This window comes from Eretmochelys imbricata, chromosome 8, assembly GCF_965152235.1.
Source record: "Eretmochelys imbricata isolate rEreImb1 chromosome 8, rEreImb1.hap1, whole genome shotgun sequence".
Classification (NCBI taxonomy): Eukaryota; Metazoa; Chordata; order Testudines; family Cheloniidae; genus Eretmochelys; species Eretmochelys imbricata.
Genome location: NC_135579.1, coordinates 103,391,286 through 103,416,419, shown reverse-complemented (window position 1 = coordinate 103,416,419; position 25,134 = coordinate 103,391,286). Strand labels below are relative to the sequence as shown.

The following is a 25,134-nucleotide window of genomic DNA, read 5'->3' as shown; positions in this document are numbered from 1 at the left end:
CAGCATGTCCTAAGCCCCTTAGACTACTAGCCAGGTGCCAGCCTGGGAATTGCAGGGGAGGGATCTGGGTTCTGCTCCAGGCTCAGTCATGGTGTGACTTTGGGCAACCTCTGCACCTCGGGCACCCCCCGCCCAGCTGAACCACGGGGATATAATGCAAAGCGGAGTCACCAGCAAAGCGCTTGGAGACCGAAAGAGGTGAAAAGTTCCACACAAGCATTCGGGTCATCTGGCTCTGTCCACAGCAAGGCCTCAGCTTACAGACAGGGGGAGAAGATGAGGTTTACAGGGAAAGGCCAACCGAAGGCAGGTTGTTTTAAGCGGCTGTGGGGGGGGTCTGACCACTGCCCCCCTCCCCCCACTAACGCTAGGACTATGCAGTGTGACGGCTTCAAAAGTCACATCCAGTTGCAAGTCAGAGAGTCTAACCCAGGTTCCAATCTTGAGACAGATTTGTGGGGCAGGGGGTGTTTATTTTGGCTGTGGCGCATCTGGTCAAGCCTGGACTGGAAGGGGTCTGATGGACATAGGGGTGCTTGGTGGGGAACATGGAGCTGCACCCTACAATATGGGTTATGTATAGGAATCCTGAGGTCCGGGGGAGCAGAGTTTCAGCACTCCAAACACAAGGCCCGTGACTGAAAGCCATTAAGGCTAAACAGGTCTAACTTCCAGACAATGGAGCAGCCATCATGGGGGCTTCTCCTTACCTGGCCTGGCCGGTCAAGTGGGAAAAAACAGTTGGAGAGAAATGGAAGATTGCACCCCTGGCCCTGTAAGAAAGCCATTCAGGGTGTGTCTGTTCTGCACTGTAAACCGGGTCTGTGGGAGTGTCCACACTGCATTGTAACCCCGGGTTTACAATCGCCACACCTGGGTCTCCCAGGCCTGTTAATGTGTCCGTACGGCGCTATGCAGACCTTCTGACGCAGGTCTGCGGCTGGAGCCGTGATCACGCTGCAAAACGACAGCGCTTGGACCAAAGTCTCTGTGGGACTGGGGCTCTGACCCACGCTCTCAGCAGGTTGCTAGGCCCCGGGTCCTGTGCGTGGACAGAAGTGGGGCTTGGGCTCAAACCTGAGTCAGTCTAGGATCAGCGGGCAGCGTAGACGGACTTGGACAGATGGTAAGTGGGGTCTGGCTTATGCAGGGAGGAGAGGATTTTGAGAAATGGGTTTCCCTGGGGAGGGAATCACTCTCTGGAAGGCAAACGGAGACCAGGCTGCCTCCCAAGAACTTTTGGGCTTGCCAAGAGAACACGCTGGGTCCATTCGGTTCCTCTAACTGGTGGGAAGCCCGTCTAACTGAGCTTGCAGCGAAGCCTAAGGTCAGATGGGTCTAGACGAGCGTGGCAGCTGACTGCTGTTTTAAAGTCACTGTCTCCAATGCTTCGCTCCATTTGCTAAATAAACCCACTTGATTTCAGAAGGCTGCAGGTGACCGCCGGTCGCAGGATCTCAGAGGGAAGGAGCACGAGGGAACAGGCAGGCCTGGGAATAAGTGGGGCTGGGTGACTAACTGATTCTGTGGGTCACTGACCAGTCAAAACCCAAAACAAAAAGAGGCAGTTTGGGCCGACCTGAGTCTCAACTTTTTCAGAGTTTTCAGGGAAGCAAAAAGAGTTGGCAAAAAATTTGATTCAAACAAAACAGTCAGTTTTCAGGCATTTTTAAAGGGTTAGATTAATGGGGGGAGGTGAGCAGATACAAATTCCCCCTCGGGAACAGGGATTTGAACCCAGATCTCCCCTTTTCCAGGTAAGCATTCAAATCACCAAGCCATCAGCTACCCTGAGGTGGGGCTCCTAAATTCTAATCAAACTATACAGTGGAGCAAGGACCTGAGTCTAGGCTTCCACCTCTCAGGCGAGTGCCCACCCACTGGGGGAGGACTGCCACACTGCCACCTCCTTCTCCACGGAAAGGTCCTCGCGAATCTACCGTGAGCCAGGGTTTGGGGCTGAAACTTGTTCAGTGAGTTCATGTCAAATTCGACCCAAAGTCGCGAACAGTTCCACGTCCAAGGACACTTGCGTTCGTCAGTGAATAAAGGATTCATCCAAAAAGGTTTCGCTTTCGTACAAGGTTGGGTGTCGTACCCAAGTCTTGGTCAAAGAGTGGGAGAACTATGAAATTCTACCCCAGGACAAGATCTCATGGCCGCTGTCCACGTAAAACATACTGGCCACGGTGAAGTCCCTAGTGGAATTTCTCGCTCTTTTCACAGCTCGGAAACTGGGAGAAAGATCTTCACGTTAGAGGGCGCGCTGGGTTCTCTTTCACGCCCCGAAGCTCTGCGACAATCATGGGGCGCACCCCCAACAGTCCACCCCTGAGCAGCCCCTCTCCCCCCTGGACACTTGACGCCAGACAGCACCATTCAGTTGGTTTATTTCAGCAGGAGTGGGAGGGGGGCTGCAGACAGGGGTTGGTCAGAATGTGGACTCCAGAGGGTGCCGACACCTCTTGCCCCCTCTGGTCTAGCCCCACAGCCTCAGGGCATTTTAAAGATGCAGAAAATAACTCATTTGTATCAAGAGCCCCAATCACTGACTAGGACCCTGCCGCGCTAGGTGCTGTACAAAACCCAGAACAAATACGTGGCCCATTCCCCAAAGAGCTTCTGATCTAAGCCTGAGACAAGAGATGATGGCCAGTGTGACACGCAGCCGTCTCAACACACCAGCAGCCCAACCGTCGTCAAAACGAAGACGCCCAATGGGAAACAGACCAACGAAATTGCTCTGTCCCAGTGAGCCGAGCGGGAATTTCAGAGCCTAGTGAGGAGCCTGCCCCAGGAGCTGTCCTGGGGGGTGGGCAGAGAGGGGACAAGGACAACAGCAGCTGCCCCCTCCCGCATGTTCAGAGACAGTGTGAGAAGCCCCCCGCCCCACCGCAGGGGGAGATCTTACCTCATAATATCCATCAATAAAGACCGTGATCATCTGGGGGTTGACCCCTTGAGCTGACAGCAGGGACCGCAGCATCCTGGGGGCCAGGAGAGGAGAGAGTGAAAATGTGTTTGCTTGAAAGTCTGGAGTCTCTTTAACAGACTGAATGCCATGGTAACCGGGAAGGGGGGTGCCATGCAAGAGCCTTGCACAAGTGTCTTCTCTCTCAGATGGAGGGGGAAGCGGGCCCTCTCAGACCCCAAGGTCAGGCCCCTGCTCTCTTTCCTGGGAGTGTCCAGCCCTCCTGCAGAGGGCACCGGGTGAGAGATGGTCACCTGGCGACATGCTGAGCCAGTGATGAAACTTGCGCAACAGAAGGAGGAGACGGTTCAACACTCAAGTGAGGCCTAGATCCCTTGGGTGGGGGGTGGTGAGGTCCTTGCAAACCCAGACATTGCCCCATACTCCCTTCCCATGGCGAAGCTGGGAGGGTAACGCCTATCATCACTCAGAGTTGGCCAGCAGGGATGGAGAAAAATCCCTTGAGGGCTACACAACACACTAACCTGCCCCCAGGACAAAGCCACATTCAGAATCCCACCACTACCTGCTCCCGCAGCATTTTGTGGCTGGGCTACTCACGAGTTGGCCAGTAGGAAGACACCCTTGAAGCATTCTGGGAAAGCAAAGGAGACTAGCAAGCGACTCCTCCGGCTCATGACATCAGAGAGCAGGATCCCCAAGAAGAACGGGAGTGCCTGCATTGCCCGGGTTATTCAGAGCCAGGACTGGGTACAGAAGCAGAGCTGTTCCCAGTGCTCATCTGCACTAGCTGGAGATGGAGTGATCTCATGGGGCTTCCCCAGCTTGGCTTTCTCATGGACCCTGCAAGAGAGATCCAATGCTTTCCCCGGGACATCCCTCCACAGCCCATGCAACGTCCCGCCAAGCACTCACCTGTACAGGTAATTGGGTCTGTTCCCTGCAATGACAGCCACAGGCACATTAAAGACTTTATTGTCCTTGAGCTGGAAGAGAAAAATGTTTGTGATAAGGGCTTTGGGAAGCCACTAGGAGCCACCCGCCCAGCCCCGGGCCCCGACAGCCCTGAGAGGAACCAGTGACGTCTGCAAGGTTTACGAGCCCTGCCCACAGCGAGGGGATCTCATGGGAGTCAATTCACCACCCAGCTTCCTTCCCCTTAGGGGCCGGGCTTTATTTCAAGAGGGGGGACAGCACTGTTCTCATCCAGCCTTGAAACAGAGCAGAGACCCTTTGCCCACAAGGAGAACCCTGGTGCAAGGATGATGGCCTCATTCAGTCCATCTTAGACACCTTCAGATGCCCTCCTGCCCCACCACGGCAGGCTGGGATCCGGGCAGGGCAGGGCTGGGCCTGGTCAGTACTTGGCTGCGGGACAGCTAAAGAATCCTGGGGCTGCAGGGGGGAGAAAAAAAAAAATCGCATGGTGATTGTTTCGGCAAGGTTCTCTCTTCAGGACTGATCCCAGGCCTCAGCCTGGCCTGAGAGGAATGCCAGGTGACTGGAGATGCCAGCTGTCAGGTAAGAGATGCCACAGGGGTCCTGCCCGCTTGCTGCCATTTCGGACCCAAGAGCACTTTTTGCTAGACCGTAACAGAGCCCTAGTCCAGAAGGGAGTGCCAGACCAGGAGGTCATCACTGACCACCACCCGGCCACCCCACACCAAGCCCGACAGTTACAGCCCTCAGGAGGCTGGACTGAGGTGTGCCACGGGCAGGGAACAGAAGAGACGGCAGCGTCAGGAATGCTCCAGGCCCCTGCCACGGCAGGGAATGGACGTAGCGAGATCTACCCTGGTGTGTACGAACCCTCGTGCCCTAGCTACTCTACCACAGTCGTCCCTGGCCGTTTCTGAGAGACACTGCAGCATCCTTCCCTTCCCTTCCCATAGCCAGGTGCATTCTGGGAGCCCGCTGGAGGCGGCGTGCCGCGCAGAAGCAGGCCGACGTGATTTCAGCGGGAGCCCTCTGTGCTCCGTCTATCCCGAAGCCTCCTGCAGACGTTATGCCAGGCGAGGGCCACGCACCGCTCCATGCTCAGCTGGAGGCAAGGGCTTCCCGCTCCCCTTCCTCCGCTCGCGCTTGGAGGGGAAGACGACCGCTGGCCGTTGCGCACTCACAGGATCAGGGTTGAACTCGATGGGCGTGGGGTCTTTGCAGCTGCAGACGCTGCCGTAACCTTCCACCTTGGTGCAGAACCTCCACCGGCGGCGGTTCAGCTCCGTGTCAGGCCAGCGGCACTCGGCATCTGCGGGGGAACGGGAGACTAGCCGAGTTCAGACCACTGCTCGGGGCGGGAGGGGAGAAAGCAGGCAGCTCACCCCTTTGTGCCAGGGCACAGCCCTGCTGCCCTGCCACTTCACTGCCCCCACCTGCAGCCTCAGCTGTCGCGCCATGGCTTACTGCCGTTGGTGGCCACCTGGGCCAAGCGGATGCCTTCGCAGAAGTGCAGTCAGCCTCTGTCCGCTGCCCTGGGTGGGCACCCAGGCTCAAACCCTACAGGGGCACAGAAGGCCCTGGCAGCTGGATGAGCGCAGAAGGAATGGCAGCTCTGAACGGCATGGTCCAGAGAGATTTCTTCCAACTTCTATTTTAAGACCCACCCTAGGCATTCACAAACAATCCCTTGGAAGCAGGAAAAGGAAACCCACTCCTTTATCTCCTCCCCTCCTCCTGGCAGAAGCATGCTGGTTTGTTATTGTAGGGTTGCTAAGAAAAAAGAGCGAGCACCGGATTTACAACAGAAGCACCAATTCCGTTTTAACGCCCAGTCCTGTATTAATGAGGTCGGCGGCTTTAAAAAGGAAGAGAAAAAAAAACAACCCCAAACAAACCATCACTTCCTAGCCCCCAGAAACGGCCCTGTCAGAACAATGCAGCCTGAAGTCAGCTCCCATCACCTCCCAGTGCAAATTCCTCACCAAGGGGCTTGCACACAGCTCTGCCTCACCCTCCCAGAAGAATACCATCCCTGAGATATGGGAGCACAGGTTTGAGAGAGAGACCCCAAACCTCCCCATGCCCTCCAGACCTCCCCATGCCCTCCAGAAGGCCTCACAGTGCTGGCATCTGATTACTTGTAGGCCAGCAGCACCTCCAGGCCACAGCTGAGCTCAGAACTCCATTGTGCTAGGCGCTGTACGGCCATCGTGAGAGCCAGCGCCTGCCCCACAGAGCTTACAAAGTGGGGGGCACAGAAGGGCGAGTGGATGTACACACTATCAGAGCCAGGAATAGAATACAGGTCTGAGCCGAGAGCCCCATCCACTAGGCCACACTGCCCCTCCTCCCCAATCATTTCTCATTTCCATGGGGTCAGATTTACAGCAGAATCTGGTTTCCCACCCCCCGCCAACCCCTCTCAACCCCGCCCTCCCACCCGCCCCCACTGAGAATGGGGGTTGATCTCTTCTTGAGAGGGGTTCTCCAGCTGCAGGTGCTGAGGCAGAGCCAGGGTCTCCCCGCAGCGTCCGTCTCTCTCCTGCAGCCCTCACCTCTTATCCAAGTGAGGCGTGCGATGGGGCGCCCGCCCACCCAGCGGCTCTTTGCCCCGGTCTGGAGGAGCCCCCCCCGATTCACCTACCTTCCACGGAGGTCAGCTGGACTTCGGTCTTCAGCAAGACGGGGTCCCCCCATGTGGAGAGCGCCGGAGACTTGGAATGCTTCTCGCCATACACCTCGCCTGAGGGGTGGACGTGCAGTCAGACCCAGGGTGCTGCCGAACGGCACTCAGATACCCAACCATGCCCGTCCCCCTGGCCGCTGTACAGAGCCAGCCAGAACCCACGTCATCACCGAGAGACCAGCTGGTACCTCCTACCCTCCAACAATGACAGGTGCTTGAGAAGGAGACGTGTCTCTCTCCCCCCAACACTCAACCTGCACCCAGGGCGCAGGCCCCCATGGCCAAAAGATGTCAACTCTGCTCGGACACCGCAGGGTAAGGACGGGGTTTGTGGGATTACCCCCCGTGCCCCCACTCACTGAGGGGATGCCATTTCCGTCCAGTTAGCCAGAGTCCATCCCTTCTGTCTCCCCTCCCGTCTGGCCCCGGCCGGAGCAGGGCTCTCACCTCCTTTCTTCCCCACAAAGCTCCACATGTCCCTCCAGCTGAGGGACGAGGCGACCTGGCTTCCCAAGCTCTTCAGGAGGCTCTTTGCCGAGTCTTTAAGGTGGAAGGAGCCTTCGTCCTGGAACGGAACAAAACACATCGTGAGGTGGCATCTTCCCCTGCTCTGAACCGGCAGCATCCATCTCCCACTGCAGCCAGCAGGGTGGTCTTCCCATTGTCCCCCCTCTAAATCCCACTGGAGCCTCAGCCCCAGAGAGCCACATTTCGGAGCTGGCGGTTGGAAGGCCTCTTCCACTCACTCCCCCCAGCAGAGCTCGCTGATGCGCACCGGCTGCAGGGCGATTCACCTCCCTGCGAATTGAGGGCGCTAAGCAGACCCACAGGGAAGGTCAGAGCAGCCATGCGTTTCCGACTCAGGATCGCTGCCCTTGCAAAGATCAGACAGAAAGAAAGACGTTGCCTCTAGGTCACAACGCATAGTAAGTTGCATGATGGATTAAAAAAAAGTTTATCTTAATTCCTCTGGAGAACGTATCTTCCAAGCTATTTCCCACCTGAGACAGGCGATGCCGCATGCAAGTGTCAGTCAGAAATCAGGAAATGGAACAGTTTAAATAGAAAGGCACAGGGAGTTTTGGACGTAGAGCGTTTCAGAGAAGCTGTAGCTGAAGGACGCTTTATAGGACAGAAAATGCACAAACCCCCAAGAGTGACAGAAAACAATGGGGGAGGAAGACACCCATCCAGATGCTCTTCCCACTCATGCTGGTGGGAGACAGGAGTAACCCCATTCTGCTCAACAGCGGTACCCTGCGGTCACATTTAAGTGTTTTCAAACAAACACCCTTTTGCTTTCTCCAAGTGTGGGGGGGGAGGGGGGGAAGACGGGGCTATCTGAAAACTCGCGCACGATCCTCCTTCAAAACTCCCCTTTGCCAGGATGCCTACAAAAAAAACTTGACAACGGTTCGACTGCTGGTGTGCTGAGACCACTGCCGGTCAGGCTGACCAATACGGCCACAGTTTCCTTGGGCTTCCCTGTCCATCTATATTCATTTGATACCTCGTCTTATACTTAGATTGTAAACTCCTTGGGGGCAGGCACTGTCATTTTTTTCTGCATTTGTATCGCGCACAGCAGAGTGGGGTCCTGGCCTGTGATTGGGGCTCCTAGGTGTTACTGTAATAAATAAGGTACGGATTCCCTGGCATTCCCATCATATAAATAATGAGCTGGAGGAGAATGGGGCTCACTGTCTGACATGTGTTAGAACGTGCATGAGACAAGACTGCAGGGAAGCAGAACCAGCCTGGGCCTTGCTAGAGCTTGATCCGCGTCAGTGACGTGATCTGCAGTCTCCCTCGGCGTCAGACCCACCTACCTTAATAGAGAAGATCAGGATGCGGCCACGAGCGATCATGTTGAGGAAGAGGACCATGGCTTCGTCTTCATGGGGTGAGTAGGTGTCAAACACCCTCTTGGCCATCACGTGACCCTGCAGATGTTCAAACACATGGCACACCCTGCATGATGCACGTACACCAGGCCCCCGGACACGAGCACCACCCAAAACTCCTCACTGGAGGAAATTCAGGAAGGACAAATGCCAAGTATTCCACTTATGAAGGCCCAATCAATTGCACAAGTACGAACTGGGAAAATGACTGCCTAGGAAAGAGTACTGTATAAAGGGATCTGGGGGTCGTAGTGGATCACAAGCTAAATATATGAGTCAACAGGGTAACCCTGTTGCCAAAAAAAAAAAAAAAAGCGCAAACATCATTCTGGAATGTATTAGCAGGAGTGTTGTAAGCAAGACAAGAGAAGTAATTCTTCCGTTCTACTCCGTGCTGATTAGGCTTCACCAGGAGTATTGTGTCCATTTCTGGGGGCCACATTTCAGGAAAGATGTGGACAAACTGGAGAACGTCCAGAGAAGAGCAACAAAAATGATAAAAGGTCTAGAAAACGACCTATGAGGGAAGATTGAAAAAACTGGATTTGTTTAGTCTGGAGAAGAGAAGACTGAGAGGGGACATGATAACAGTTTTCAAGTACATAAAAGGTTATTACAAGGAGGAGAGAAAAAAATTTCTTATCAACCTCTGAGGCTAGGACAAGAAGCAGGGGGTTTAAATTGCAGCAAGGGCGGTGCAGGTTGGACATTAGGAAAAACTTCCTGTCAGGGTAGTTAAGCAGCAGAACAAATTGCCTAGGGAGGTTGTGGAATCTCCATCATTGGAGATTTTTAAGAACAGGTTGGACAAACACCTGTCAGGGATGGGCTAGTTATTATGTTGTCCTGCTTTGAGCACAGGGGACCGGACTAGATGGCCTCTCGAGGTCCCTTTCTGTCCTACGATTCACCAACCTTTCACCAGCTGTAAGGGTGAGCGACAGGGGATGGGGGAGGAGTGAGTTTGGGGGTGGAGCCTCAGGGGAAGAGGGAGCATGGGGGGTAGGGCCATGGTTTGGGTGCAGGTAGCTCCCCCCCCCCTTTTAGGAACCTTCCATTGCCCCTGCATCCTGGCACTCTGGAAAGCCAAAACTAGAGTTAAGTCTGCACTACATGAGCCAAAGCCCATCAATGCCAATGGAATGACTCCCACTGAAGTCCGTGGCCCCACCTCCAACTACTTCCAACCAGGGCTTTCCCAAGGCATTTCCTTTGAGGCTGCAACTTCCCCAGGCCGAGGCACCCAGCTCCCGGGGCTGAAGCATCCAGCTCACACACGGGTTCATCTGTTGCCAGATATTCCAAGGCAGCTCCACTTTTGTGAGCTGGGCTAGCAAGGGAGAAACCCACCCAGTGCTTTTGTACCATTGCAAGAGAAGGGGTTCAGAGATTTCTCTTTGGCCTGGAGAAATGCAAGACTGGCTTACGCATGTAGCTAGCCCTCATTGAGGAACAGTGTCACTGGGCAGGAACACCAGACAGCCCTGCCCGAACACATGCAGGGACAATCGGTGCGATTTACCGTAGCCTGATTTAACACAATGATGTGGATCCCTCTGCCCTGCTCTCGAGCGTCATCTTCCAAGACCTGCGGGAGGGAGAAACGTTGTTGCAATCCGCCAGGCCTCCCCAATTCTTTCCCAGGAACTCCTCCACCCCAGTGGTGGCAGCTGGGTTTGTCACACAGCTGCTCCTACAGCGGGAGAATTCACTAAACTTCAAATTCCAGGCCCTTCGCTGGTTTCTCCAATTCGCGGCAGTGGGCCACCTGCTACCACTGTACTCAGCACAAGCCATCCTCAGAAGAAAGAAAGAGAGGGTGGAGAATTAGACGCTAAGCCTTAGTCTGATCCTAGCTCATTGAGTCAATGGGAGCTTTACCGTTGACTTCAATGGCAGCAGAAGTAGGCTTACACTCAAGCCATTCAATTGTTGAGCATGGCAAAGGCCTGAGCTGCATTCTGCTCGGACGAGGAGCTCCAGGAAGAGCTTCAGTTCAAGGTCTGGGTGACGGAGATCAGGTCTGTTCTGGTTCCACCCAAGCCAGTTCTCCCGCCCTCGGCCCACGTGGGTAACCTGCAGCCTCCTGTAGCAGCCACTCACCGTCGTCCCGTCCACAGCCACGTAGACCTTCGACCGGCTGGAGTACACCTCGATGTCCAAGACCTTCCTGGTGCTGGTGGGGCGGCGCAGGCTCTCCAGATGCTGCACACCTTCATCTAAGGAGAGAGGGGTGCCCGAAGACTCAGCCCTACCTGCCTAGTTGTGGCTCAGTGCAACGAGGACCAGCGGGTTCCCCTCAGTGGATGGGGGAGATTCCCAACCTATCAGCACAACACGTGCTTTCTTGCCACTCCCAGCAGGCTGCAGCATCTCTCTTTACAGATCTGGTGGGATGTTCCAAAACATCCTTCCACCAAGCGCAGCTGACATGGCCCCTAGTGCTTGAGAGACCAGGTGGCAAAGCTTGAGGACCTCCAGCTCTTTAATTACTCTTGATGAGGGAGAAGGGGAGGAAGTGCCAGCCTCACCCACCACCTGGCCTTTCCCAGTTGGGGTGTCAGTCCAGCCCTGGGTGGACAGAAGTCCATGTCTCCAGAACCACCGTGGCTGGCAGTCTGAACAGAGCAGTCAAGGCCGGATAAGGTGGCCATGCATGCATTCCCAGAATGCCAGACTTTCCAGTACTTCTGGGAGTAGCGTGGGCCCACCCCTGCCGGCATGACCTTGCTTGCGTGGTGCGTACAATGTCACACTGCACAGAGAATGCAATTTGGAACAGCACGCCACTCCACCCTCTGTCTGGTTTAGTCTCAACACCGGATGGGGGACAAACCACCCAAAAGAGAGGGCTATCTGGTCTAAAGCCGGATGAACGGCCTAGCAAAGGATGGAGCAGACCTAGAATGACGTATTATCTCTAGCAGCATGCAGAGGGTTCATTCAACGTCATGGCTAGGGCTGGTCAAAAGTTTTCCATCAAAAATTGTCTTTCCAGCAGATAAACGGGGGTTTCGGTTACACAATTTCCCTCCCCCTCCCCCCACAAAAAGGGTTGCTTTCTGGAAAAGATTTCAATGCTTCCCTCAAAACCACCAAAATCCTGAAAGCTGAAATATTTCAGTTTTGACATATCGCCCTAGTACCTCATGGGAGTTGTAGTCCTGTTTCCTCTCATCCCCATTCTCTTCTATAGGCTGGGCTCTCTAGACAAACTTGATGTCTAGTTGGCAGCCGGTATCAAGCAGAGTGCCCCAGGGGTCAGTCCTGGGGCTGGTTTTGTTCAACATCTTCATTAATGATCTGGCTGATGGGATGGATCACACCCTCAGCAAGTTCACGGATGACACTAAGCTGCAGGGCGTGGGTGGGTGGGGTAGATAGGCTGGAGGGTAGGGATTCCCAAACTGGCGGATTGGGTCAAAAGAAATCTGATGAGGTTCAACAAAGACAAGGGCAGAGTCCTGCACTTAGGACGGAAGAATCCCATGCACCACTACAGACTAGGGACCGAATGGCTCGGCAGCAGTTCTGCAGAAAAGGACCTGGGGATTACAATGGATGAAGCTGAATATGAGTCAGCAGTGTGCCCTTGTTCCCAATAAGGCTAACAGTAGTTAGCTGCATTAGTAGGAGCAGTGCCATCAGATCGAGGGAAGTGATTATTCCCCTCTATTCGGCACTGGTGAGGCCACATCTGGAGTGTTGCATCCGGTTTTGGGCCCCCTACTACAGAAAGGATGTGGACAAATTGGAGAGAGTCCAGCAGAGGGCACTGAAAATAATTAGGGGTCTGGGGCACAGGACTTACGAGGAGAGGCTGAGGGAACTAGATTCTTTAGTCTGCAGAAGAAAAGCGTGAGGGGGGATTTGATAGCAGCCTTCAACTACCTGGAGGGGGTTTCCAAAGAGGATGGAGCTTGACTGTTCTCAGTGGTGGCAGATGCCAGATCAAGCAGTAAGGGTCTCAAGTTGCAATGGGGGAGGTCTAGGTTGGATATTAGGAAAAACTATTTCACTAGGAGGGTGGTGAAGCACTGGAATGGGTTGCCTAGGGAGGTGATGGAATCGCCATCCTTAGAGGTTTTGAAGGCCTGGCCTGACAAAGCCCTGGCTGGGATGATTTAGTTGGGGATTGGTCCTGCTTTGAGCAGGGGGTTGGACGAGATGACCTCCTGAGGTCTCTTCCAACCCTAATCTTCTTTGATTCTATGAAACTACATCTCCCAGGATGTACCAGGTCAGGGGACTCCCCATGATGCAATCGCTGCCCTTCACCATGAGGTAAGACCATGGTGCACCATGGGAGATGTAGTCCCACAAGGAGCCTAGCCTATACAGTAGAAGAGTAAGCGCACATGGCACCTGAAATACAACTCCCATAAGGCACCACGGCAGCATTTCCAACTAAAAATATTTTTGGTTTAGATTTTGTTTGCCAAACAAAGTGGACGTTTTCCCCCCCATGGAAAGTTTTGACAAAGCCTGTTTTCTAACTAGCTCTGGTTACGGCACGGCCGCACGCATTGGCAAGGTAGCATGGGAATGCGTCGACTGCTGCCGCCTTGACCCAGGCCCCTCAGACTCACCATAGTCTTGGGCAGACTCCTCCTCCCCCTCGCTGGCAGCTCTTCTAGTGTCCAAGATCAGCTTAATATTCACAATCACAGTCACAAGCAGAAAGAGGATGGCACTCATCTGCAAGGCAAAAAGTTCTGGGTCAGTTACACGCCGCACAACAACGTGTTAGGATAAACCACAATATGATCCTCACAGAGGATCTCAGATAGCCATAGTTTTCCCTAGCACACAGAAGAAAGGGTGGTCCAGTGGCTAGGGTGTTTGTGTAGAACTTGAAACACCCAGGTTCTATTCCCAGTTCTGCCACACTCTTCCTGTATGATTTGGGCTAGTCACTTAGCCTTGCCGTGTCTCAGTTTCCCCACCTGTACCATGGGGATAACACCCCTGCCTCACAGGGGTGCGTGAGGAGAGGAAAAATCAACCACATTAGAATAGTGCAAACGTCAGGAGATTCAGAATTACACCTCTGACAGAAACCTTAACTTCCCCTGCATTACGATCTGGGCGCATGAATCGCTGCAGAGATGAGCGCAGTCAGAGGTCTAGGGGAAAGAGAGAAGAGCAGTATTTTATTTCCTCTGCCTGCCTGGAGACAGCAATGCAGTCACCTCCATGACACTGAACGCTGCAGAGAACGTCACATGGCCCAGCTGCCTGTGATGCTATCGTAATGAAAGAGCCCATCGTAAGGCAGACCTACGAGGAGACAGAGGTCTCTCCTGGAACTTCAGGGGTGAGCTTCCAGTATCAATTGCCTTCCCTACTCCAATGCAATCCTCCCCCAGTCACCTTTGGGCTGAGGATACAGCAGGAGATAGAAATGACCTTTCAGGGCTGAAACTGAGACAGAAAGGGTGGCCAGTCCCCTAACCACAGGGACTGGGGCTCTGGCGATCTGAGTTCAAATCCTGGTGTTGTCATGCTCCCTGCGTGACCTCGGACAAGTCGTAGAATGACTCTCACCATGTTAGTGTCCCTCCCATCTGTAAAAGGAGGCGGATACCCCTCATTTGGGGTAGGGACGGGTTTAGATGCTAGGGGGGCTATATACATAGTTTGAGTCACAAAAGCTGGAAGTCACTAAAGTAGCTGATCACATTCCCACTGGAAGCAATACTCCCATGCTCAAAGCCATGGGAAAGAGCAACAAACAAGAGACAAGGTTCCTTTACTCTGCTACATACTCTGGTGCCCGGCCTGCCAGCTTTAGCTCTAGTTAATACTCAGAGAGCCTTCCACCAAAGCAGCCGGCACCAGATTATTTATGACTGCAAGGTTGGAAACTGACCAATGGAGAATGCCACTTGCTCACTGGGCACCGAATACGTCTATCACACACTCAGCAGATGGGGGGGCAGGTCCACTGAGCCACATGGCCTCAGACCAGCCTGGAGTTTTGTTATTGTCTACCGCCACTTGACTTCTATTAGCAACTGCCTCATTATACCAGTGGAGCTGTGTCTAGGAGCCAGGCTATGGGGAAAGACAGCAGATAAAAAACAAGAGCCGATTAGTTGGTTAAGCCTGTTGGAGAGGAGCAATCCAGCAAAAGAAAGCCACCCTCCCAGCTACCCCTTCTGCTCCAGCTTGTCATTGAAGCACCCAGAGTTTTTCCTCTCGCTGGTGGTAGCCAGAGTAGGCAAGAGCAGGCTGGTTCCAGGGAGCTCGCTGCACAGTGCGCCAGCCCAGATTTTGTTACTGACGCCAACAGCGTCGTTACATTGGTACTGAAGAGCCTTTAGATAGCACCAGGGTCTTATACAGCTCTGCACAGAAACACGTTCCCTTCTTGTGAAGACTCACACACACACACAGCACAGAGCACAGAAAGGGCTCCCATATAGGCCACATGGGCTGGGAGGATGCCACTCTCCTGCGGAGCGGCTGCGAGGCTACCTAGACTAGCGGCCATGCAGCAAGATAGAAGGCGCATCCATGGGTTTGAATGACTGGATTTCCATTGCAATGCCCATCGAGCTAGAATATCAATCTCAAGGGCTACGGGCCACTGATTACATTCATCAGGACAGCCTAAAGGTGTGCTGCTTTTGGACAGGAGGGACAGACACAGGAGCAGATCCTGCCTGACACAGGGGTAAAGGGCTTGTTTAACAGAAGAGCAGCGCCACCAAATCAGGGTCAACAATGCACAGGTAACAGGATGGGGAAGGGGATGCAGAGCGAGCAGCCAGCACAGGCTCCGTGGGTCTCTGACACGGGAGCAATACCATCAGTTTCCACCCACCCCACTGCGAAAGTGCTTCTTAAAAAGGTCCCACCCTTGTCCAATACAAATCAGAACCCGACTGGTTCACACCTGGCCATTTGCTTTATCTACAAACTGAAGCAGCTGTAAAGCTTGCCACATGCCATATACTGAGGAGCTATTCGACTCCCAGGCCCCCTGTTTGGGTTGTTTATTAGCCAGGGCTTATCAACAGAAGCTATAAATATCCTTAGCTGGTGGTGGCAGTAGGAGCAGCTAAGGCATCGACTCTGGGTTCTGTCCCTCACTCCACCACTGACTCACTGGGTGATCTCAGACAAGTCACTTCTTTTCTCTCTTCCTGTTTCACCATCTGAAAAATGGGGCCACACCAACAGCACTAGGGGCTGGCAAAGCTTAATTTTCTATGGAGGTTTTTCAGCAGCGCCCATCACAGCAGTACTCAAGCCCCGATCAGGCCACGTCAATGTACAAAGCATAGATCATAACAGATTCTTCTCTTCACCTCTCACCAAGTTTTAGTTCATCAGAGTTACAGTTTTGCTTTGAGATCCTCAAATGGAAGCTGACAGGCAAGTCAAGTGACTATTAATTCTTGAGTAACAGGTTAATACCCCCTTTAAATTTTCCCACCCTGGCATGGGCTCATTCCCTTCACCCCTCGCCCACCACTCTCCCACAGCTAGGTCCCGAGTCTCGGTAGGACGCACACCAGGCTGGCCAGCAAGCTGCTGAACTGTGCGGCTTTCCACAGCTGCTTCTGAAGCAGCCGCCCAATGCCTCCGGCATGTCCATCCCCATCAGCTGGTCACTTCCAAAGAGACTCAACCAGATCTTCAGCTGGGGTCAAACTGGCTTCAATAGAGCAACACCAGCTGAGAATCTGGCCTTCAGCTTTCTGGAGTGCACACACACACATGCACTTGCCAGCGCTTTATTACAGGGCCTCTAAACTATTTGCTTCTGCACACGCAGAGGCAGGACGGTCTAGTGGTTACAGCCCTGGCCTAGGACTTGGGAGTCCCTGCTCTGCCACAGATTCTCTGTGTGACCCTGGGCTTAGCCTTTCAACATCCCCATTGTACAGACGGTGTCACAGCACTTTCTTAGAAAGTCAGAACGGCCAGACTGGGTCAGAGCAATGGTCCACCTAGCCCAGGATCCAGTCTTCCGACAGTGGCCAATGCCAGGTGCTTCAGAGGGAATGAACAGAACAGGCAGTCATCCATCCTCTGTGGTCCACTCCCAGCATCTGCCAGTCATAGACTGGGGGCACCCGCATCATGGGGTTGCATCTCTGACCATCTTGACTAATAGCCATTGATGGATCTATGCTCCATGAATGTATCTAATTCTTTTATGTAGAAGTTTGGCCGTCACAACATCCCCTGGCAAGGAGTTCCACAGGTTGCTTATGTCTTATGTGAAGTAATACTTCCTTTGGTGTGTTGTAAACCTGCTGCCTATTAAATTTCATTGGCTGATCTCTGGTTCTTGTGTTATTCACTCCCTCACGTAACACTTCCCTATTCACGTTCCCCACACCAGTCATGATTTTATAGACCTCTATCATATCCCCTCCCCCCCCCCCCCCCCGCCGCCGCATAATCGTCTCTTTTCCAAGCTGAGACGTCCCAGTCATTTTAATCTCTCCTCATGTGGAAGTTGTTCCATCCCTTAATCATTTTTGTTGCCTCTCTCTGTACCTTTTCTAATTCTAACTTATCTTTTTTGACATGGGACCATCTGGAACTGCACACAGTATTTAAGATGTGGGCATACCATGGATTTATACAGCGGCATTATGATATTTACTGTTTTATTACCGATCCCTTTCCTAATGGTTCCTAACATGGTTACCGTTTTTGACTGCCGCTGCACATTGAGTGGGTTTTCCGACACTATCCACAGTGACTCCAAGCTCTCTTTCCTGAGCAGTAACAGCTAATTTAGATCCCATCATTTTGTGTGTACACTTGGGATTCCCCTCCCCCCGTGCAATGTGCATTACCAGGATGTCGTGAGGACATATACAGTAATTGCAAGATGCTCAGAAAGTGTGGCGATGGGGCAGCTCCTGAAATAGACTGACAAATAAATCAAAACCATGTTCCGCTAGGAGCGAAGAAAGAGCTACCCACTCCCCCTGCAGCACGGAGACCAAGAGCATCTCTCTTGGTAGTGCACAGGGATCACACAACAAAAAATGGACTGGCTCTAGTTTCCCTGGCCAAGATCGCAGCGGAGAAGCCATATTAGTCGAAGCCTCGCAAGGATTTCCCTTTCCCCCTGGATGCCAAACCCAGAGCTAGAGTTCAAAACTAGGCCCCAAGCAAGCCCACCCTCCTCTCCTGGAAATGCTCTTTAACAGTTGTTGAGCTGTGCTTGTCCCAGTAATAAACAACATCTAACCACTGGTGAAGTCCATAAAAAAACCCTTTGTCTGCGGAAGAAAAATCTTTAACTGGCTGCAGGCACGTGCTGTAGCTAAAGGAGGGTCAGACTCATTCCATTCTGCATTTTAAGAGTACAATGTAATTCAGGTGGCTTCTGACTGGACAAGTTATTCTCTTCCACCATGTTAGGTCACAGGGGCTGCAGCCGTTTCCACCAACACAGAGACTCCATAATCCATGGGCTTTGCAAGTTTATCTTCTTTAATCCCATAGGCAGGATTCTCATTACTCCAGAGAACTCACCTGGCATAGCCGCCTGACGGCTCTCTGATTCATCAGCTTGTACTTCCAGGCGAGGTACCAGCTCCGGTTTTTCCGTGGGACAAACTGTTTGGCTGGAGCGTTGGGCTTCCACTCATCCATTATCACGGGGCGAGGAAGATGGGTGAGGGGAGCAGCCTGGGGCAGCTGTCAGGATCTGGTAGGCTCCGGTCCCATTCCTTCGAGGGTCCCTGCTGCGACAGGATCAGCAGGTGCAGAAGACCTGTGGTTGAACCAGGAAGGGATAACCTCTTCCACCCACTCCCGGCCTGACACTGGGCAGGGAAGGAAAAGAAGAGGACGTGCAGGTGCTCTGGATCAGAGTGACCCTTAGGGCACGGAGTTAGCTGCAGGGCAGACAGATGTCACCCCGAGCCAACGTCAGTGCAAAAATCAGCCCCTAGCACAATCAGGAGTGATAATTTGCTAGCAGTGTGAGCAACCCCACCCTCTCTTTCTAGGCTGAGGGGCAGGTGTCGTGATCCGCGACGCTTGGCTCAAGGGGTTGCCAGGAGCTCTGTCCCTGGGCCACCGGTTACAACCTGGCAGAGGCTGGTAGCCACCAAGAGCCATTTACTGACCTGCGTGGAGTGAGCTGGTGGCTTCAGTCCAGTTCCTAATGGAACAGGTGTCTGCAGCAGGGACAGCAGCATTGGCATGCTGCGCAGCGGGAAACCGAGCTCTGCTCTCACCCCACACTGCCCCAGACCCTGGTCCGGGCTCATTAGCTAGGGGGTGAGGGCACTCTCCTGCCGTCCCGCCCCGCGCTGTTCCAGGGGCTCCCTGAGAACGCCAGGGAAGCAGCCACGCCAAGCCAGGGGAGTCTGTAAACCCAGCGGGGTGCCATGCACACTAGACAGGATCGGGGGGAGGGGGGCACAGAACCCCCCCAAATCCCAGCTCCCCTTCCCACGACTTGCCCCGCACGCCCAACGGGAGTGCTCCAGCCGCAGGGTCACCGCCGTGCGCTGTAATATTGGGGGGGGGGGGGGGGGGCCGGGGCAGGGCGCCTGGCAGGCAGGCTGAAGTATCTCTGTGGGGCCTGGGCTCAGAGAAGGTGGGGGGAAGGGGAGTTTTAAACGCTAAGCGAGTTAGGCCGGGGGTGGGGGGTAGGAGACCAGCTCTGGGGGGAATCCACTAGCAGAGCCCCCCTATGCTGGAGGGCGGGGGGGGGGCAATTGGGGAGGGCCTTCCCCCGCCCGCATCGCTCCTCCCCCGCCCCCTCGGTTCAGCCACCGGCGCACCTGTCCCGACGGAAGCGGCGCCCGGCTTTGCAACAGTGTTGCCGGCGGGCCGGGCGGCCCCGGGGCCGGGACGGCGGGTTACGGGCTCTCCCGGCTCGGCAGCGCCCCGCCGGCGGCCCCTTGCAGCCGGGCCCCCTCCTCGCGGGGCGGGCGCTGGGCTCCGCGGAGCAGCCGCCGCCCCCGGTCGCGGAGCAGCAGCGGCGGCGGCTCGGGGGAGGCTGGACTCGGCGCGCCCGCCTGCTTCCGGCGCGGGCCGCGCAGCCAGCAGCCTGCTCTTAAAGGGGAAAGCTGGCGGGGGGGGGGGGTCCACTCCGGAGCCAGCGGCAGCTTCCCACGTGGCGTCAGGTGCCCCCCGCCCCACACACACCCACTCTCTGGGGCGGGCTTTGCAGCGCCCCGGGGGGACGGGGGGTCTGTGCTCTGCTGGGAGGCCGCCGCTCGGGCCCCTGGGCAGGGCAGGCGGGCCAGGAGACGCAGAGCGGGGCCAGGAGGCTGGCGGCTCTGCCCCTCTCCTTGCGCAGTGGCTGAGCCCGGAGGCCAGCGGGACCTCCCCGAGCCAGGAGGAAAAGGTCGAGCGGTGTGTCCTGAGCCCTGTACTGCCCGCGGAGATTTTCCTGAAGGTCGGGAATGCTTTGCGTTCCGGCCACAGCCATCGTCCAAGGCCCCCCCGGTACGGAAGTCGCATGATAACCCTATTTATTGTTTTATTAACAGACGAGGCAAACTGAGGGGCAGAGGTAGCGAGTGATCCCCCGAAGCTCACCCAGCAAGTCAGAGGAGGCCTTCAGCAGTGTTGCTAAGTCTTGGGATGTTGTTGTTGTGGTTTTTTTTTCATGAATCTGGAGATATTGGGAGGAGGGGTTCTTCAAGCCCCAGCTCTGGAGTCATGTGAGTTAGTGAGCCAGCTCAGTTTTCATTTAAGAAAATAAAGTTTCTGTCTCCTGTGGTTGCAGAATAAAGCTGGAAAATGTGAACTGAGGGCATGCTAAGGGCTCGGAAACCACAAGGCAAAAAGTACCCAACCTTTTAAATAAACATGATTTTAAAGCAAATATTAGGAATTTTTTTTGGGGGGGGGGAGGGTTTGACTCACGATTTTTGAATGATTGCGGCTTGCAGTATTCCCACGTCCTCTTCCGTCTTCTTCTCTCTCAAGCAGGAAAGTCAAATCTATTTTAGATTTTTCTACAGTGCCCACGTATGTGGTAACAAAGCACAGTGAGATTGACTGCAAGTAATTATTTGTATCACTAGAGGCCCCCAACTGAGATCAGAGCCCCATTGCATTAGCTGCTGTACATTCACATAGGTTAGGAACTAAGAGGAAAGGGATAGAGAATAAAACAGAAAATATCATAACACCACTATACAAATCCACGGCATGCCCACGCCCGCTCCTTGAATGCTGTGTGCAGTTCTGGTCACCCCGTCTCAAAAAAGATATTGGAAAAGGTACAGAGAAGAGCAATGAAAAAGTTGAGGGGTATGGAACAGCTTCCATATGAGGAGAGATTAAAAAGAGTGGGATTGTTCCCTTTAGAAAAGAGATGACTGGGGGGGATAGGACAGAGGTCTGTAAAACGATGAGTGGTGTGGCGAAAATAAATAGGGAAGCGTTATTTACCCCCTTCACATAACACAAGAACCAGGGGTTATCTAATGAAATTATGAGGCAGCATGTTTAAAAGGCAAACAAAAGGCAGTACTTCTTCACGCAACGCACATTCAACCTGTGGAACTCCTCGCCAGGGGATGTTGTGAAGGCCAAAAGTCTAACTGGGTTCAAAAAAGAACTAGATAAGTTCATGGAGGATAGGTCCATCAACAGCTATTAGCAAGATGGTCAGGGCCCCACCCCCACACTTTGGGTGTCCCTAAACCTCCAACTGCCAAAAGCTGAGACTGGATGATGGGATGGCTCACCCAAAATTGCCCTGTTCTGTTCATTCCCTCTGAAGTGTCTGGCACTGGCTGCTGTCGGAAGACAGGACACTGGGCTAGATGGACCATTGGCCTGACCCAGTATGGCCGTTCTTATGAGACAGTCTCTTCCCCAAAGAGCTTGCAGTCTAGATGGATAAGACAGAATTATTATCCCCATTGCACAGCTGGGGAAACTGAGGCACCGAGCAATGCAGTGATTTGCTGACGGTCACACAGGGAGTCTGTTGCAGAGCCAGGAACTGTACCTAGATCCCCTAAATCCCAAATCGGAGCCTTAACCACAAACCTTCCTTCCTTGCTAAACCAGTCTTGACAGACCAGGAAAAGAACTACCCCCCCAACAGTGCAGAGTCTGCAACCAGAGGTCAAACAAAATTGTCGTAGCAAAGTGGCTATGGTAAAATGGCTGTTTAAGAGAGAGGCTGGATTATGGAGGAGTACTTCGCTAGCAGTGGTACACGCCTGATCTTTCTCTGTTCTTGCCTGAGGAGTGGATGATTACTCTGGGGTTAAGAGATACCCTGAGGCCATGTCTCCTTGATATAGATCACAGCGATGTTGTCATCAGATACCTGGTGGTAAGAGAGAGCTGCCAACTGGACACAGGCATTTTAAATAACAGATGCTCGGAGCCTTTGGGAGCTCACCGAGATCTGTGCTCTGTCTGTACCAGTGAGCCGTGCCAGATCGGGTGGTGCGCTCAGCTGCTACGTTTAGGAGGGTGATTGCAGGACGGGGTATCCAGTCTCATGGGGGAAGCCAGATGTTGGGAAGGTGAAGGTCACAACATAAAGACTGCCTCCCCTCCCCGCAGCCCTCAGCCCTTTAATGGGAGGGTAGCACTGGCATGTATGAAACCAGCACTGGGGCCGGGGAGGATTAGGGGATCCATGTTCTTTTCCATTCAAGGGACTGACTCAGGCCCAGATCCTCCTACTGTGGGCACGCTCGCCCAGGATAACTTGCGGGCTCACTTTCTTTTTCTTGCCGGTAATTCGCTCTCCTCTGAACGCCGAAGTGTCAAACTTTGCACAGGAGCGGAGGAAGGAAAATGAAATTAGACGTGCGTGAAAACTCGCTCTGCTGGCATCAAAAGCGTTCTGTGGGCTGACATCCCCCCCACCCCGCTGCCTTTGTGAGGGGGCTGTTATTCCCAAGACACAGCCATCCCAAGCCCTGCTCCTGAACGGGGGATCCCTGTGGACCCCCAGAGAGCAGTTTGTAGGATCGGGGCCCTGATCATGACTGCAACATTGCTGCAGCTATTCATCAGCACCAGGTAGCAGATACTTGAAATTCCCCAGTATCCTCCTACACACTGGACAGGGTAGCTCTCTGTAAGGGACACCCCCAGGCTGGGATCACCCCACCCCCGGCATGGAGGGGGCTGCTGCACAGAAAAGTTAACTCGGTCTGGGATTATTTTTAACCTCCCAGAATATGGCCTGTGCCGGGTAGAGCAGTGGATCTCACAGACAGCCTTCCATAGCGCTCCTTGAAAGGAGAGGTTTCAGAGTAACAGCCGTGTTAGTCTGTATTCGCAAAAAGAAAAGGAGGACTTGTGGCACCTTAGAGACTAACCAATTTATTTGAGCATGAGCTTTCGTGAGCTACAGCTCACTTCATCGGATGCATACTGTGGAAAGTTTAGAAGATCTTATTATATACACACAAAGCATGAAAAAAATACCTCCTCCCACCCCACTCTCCTGCTGGTAATAGCTTATCTAAAGTGATCACTCTCCTTACAATGTGTATGATAATCAAGGTTGTAAGGAGAGTGGTCACTTTAGATAAGCTATTACCAGCAGGAGAGTGAGTTTGTGTGTGTGTGGGGGGGGGGGGGGGTGAGAAAACCTGGATTTGTGCTGGAAATGGCCCAACTTGATTATCATACACATTGTAAGGAGAGTGATCACTTTAGATAAGCTATTACCAGCAGGAGAGTGGGGTGGGAGGAGGTATTTTTTTCATGCTTTGTGTGTATATAATAAGATCTTCTAAACTTTCCACAGTATGCATCCGATGAAGTGAGCTGTAGCTCACGAAAGCTCATGCTCAAATAAATTGGGTAGTCTCTAAGGTGCCACAAGTCCTCCTTTTCTTTTTTCTTGAAAGGAGAGGGGGTGCTATGGAGGGAGCAAGGAAAATCCTTCCCATGGAAGGGCTCTATAGAAATGGCATTGACCAGAGATATCACCCTGGCCTAAAAGGCAGGAGATCACTGGTTTCCAATCCCCTGCAGCCACGTCACGGTGGATGGCATAGTTCCAGGGAGGCAGTGCAGCCTAGTAGATTATCCCTGGGACTGTGGAATTCTACGACAGACTACTTCCCATTTCAGTGCCTCAGTTTCCCCACCTTTAAAATGGGGATAATGATACTGGCCTTGTTTGCAAAGTGCTTGGGGATCTATGGATGAAGAGTGCTAGATATTCTCTCTGAGGTGCCACTGAATGGTATATCTAGACAACAATCTGCATGTTAAACCCTTTATCGGCACAAATCATTCAGTGCCTGGGTTGAGACTTGAACCCACGACCGGCCCATTGGCTCGAATATCTAGACCACAGACTTTTATGATCCCCCATTGCCCATCAAATGTCTCCAGTGCTACTGAACAACCTGACACAGGCAGGGTTGCTGAGTATGCTTGCACCTCCCCCATAGAGCTGACCCGCTGGGCTGCTGAATGGACCAGGCAGAGCACAGCTGTGTGCGCCGGATCCTTGCGGATCCATGTCCGCAACGTGGCAGCAGCTGGAAGATCTGGCAGCAGGAGAGTTATGGCCCACAGATGTTTCTAAATCATTCAGCTCCTGCGGTGCTCAGAGGGATGACAATTTGCACAGAAGAAACTTTTTGTGCACATGGCCTGTCAAAAAGTTGCACAGAAGAAATTTTTTGTGCACACGGCCTGTCAGAAATTAGAGGGAACATTGCCCGTGGGCCATCCAAGCTCTGCCTGATCTCCTCCTGCCCCAGTGGGGCCAGACGGGAAGTGCCACTCATTTCCAGCAGCTTCCCTTACTTGGGACCTTGGAGAGCCTAAGGCTGCTGCTGGAGGGGGGATGTCTTTCTCCTCTGGCCCAGATCCCTTCCACCAGGCTGCATGGTGAATCAAGATGGTCAAGACCTCTGAACTGCAGGGAAAGAAGAGCAGGGACCTGTCACTAGCAGCAGTGATGGCTGCTTGGCCGGAAAGACTGATTGTATCGCCGCACCACTAGGGGCCAGTGCAGGCTTTCTCACAGTTTACAGGCTTCTAAAGTTTGCCAGGACTTTCCCACAGCCCTGGGTCCCATGCTTGCCTGGGGTTTGGATCACAGTGGCACAGCCCTGGGACATGGGGGAGTTAAATACAGGACATCGTTAGACTTTCATCGCGTCCATCCTGACAGTCTCTGCTCTAACCCATTTGTCCTGGAGCCACTACTCCCTCGTTCACGGGCTGTCCCCTGGAGAGGCTGGTGCTTGCTCTGCCTGTCCCAGAGCTGGGGTGGGGCTGAGGGGACAGGCTTTCCCATTTCAGTGAGAGACACTGGGCCCTTCGCGCTGCAGGGGGCTAATGCATTTTGGCTTTGCGGGAGCTCAGTTCGGGACAGCATAGGCTGGTCTGCGAGTTCGAAAGCAATGCTAAGATTTCAGGATGGGCCCAGAGTGACCTTTGGGTTCCCAGTGGGCTCCTGTTTCTCTTCTATGCCCTGTGTGAACAGTACAGGTACAGCCATCTGCCTGAGGGACTCAGCTGTCACACCCCCACCCCTCCGACCCAACTTGCATATCTGAGCAGCTCATAAGAGATTTATTCTCACACAACACCCCAGCGAGGCACGGTGGAGCTGTTCTCCCCATGTTAGAGAGGGGAAACCGAGGCACAGAGAGACTTAGGGTCTTGCCCAGGGTCACCCAGGAAAGTCTGTGGCAGAGCAGGGAACAGGATCAAAGTCTCCCAGT

The 25,134-nt window shown here is 53.6% G+C and overlaps 1 protein-coding gene across 2 annotated transcripts in view; it reads right to left on the bottom strand.

The window, feature by feature from the left end:
* Positions 1-19,333, bottom strand: part of POMGNT1 (protein O-linked mannose N-acetylglucosaminyltransferase 1 (beta 1,2-)) — a 30,744-nt gene extending 11,411 nt beyond the window's left edge. Inside the window, exons 1-11 of one of the 2 annotated variants that reach the window (XM_077824364.1) lie at positions 19,234-19,333; positions 17,972-18,212; positions 13,051-13,159; positions 10,565-10,680; positions 9,984-10,049; positions 8,387-8,500; positions 7,005-7,122; positions 6,516-6,614; positions 5,053-5,180; positions 3,848-3,918; positions 2,912-2,987 (exon numbers count right to left, since the gene is read on the bottom strand). In XM_077824364.1, coding sequence (XP_077680490.1) covers positions 2,912-2,987; positions 3,848-3,918; positions 5,053-5,180; positions 6,516-6,614; positions 7,005-7,122; positions 8,387-8,500; positions 9,984-10,049; positions 10,565-10,680; positions 13,051-13,159; positions 17,972-18,091 — 1,017 coding nt within the window. In that variant the 5' untranslated portion in view covers positions 18,092-18,212; positions 19,234-19,333. The remainder of the gene's footprint in view (positions 1-2,911; positions 2,988-3,847; positions 3,919-5,052; positions 5,181-6,515; positions 6,615-7,004; positions 7,123-8,386; positions 8,501-9,983; positions 10,050-10,564; positions 10,681-13,050; positions 13,160-17,971; positions 18,213-19,233) is intronic. The other variant, XM_077824365.1, reaches the window with a different exon arrangement.
* Positions 19,334-25,134: the final 5,801 nt, after the last annotated feature.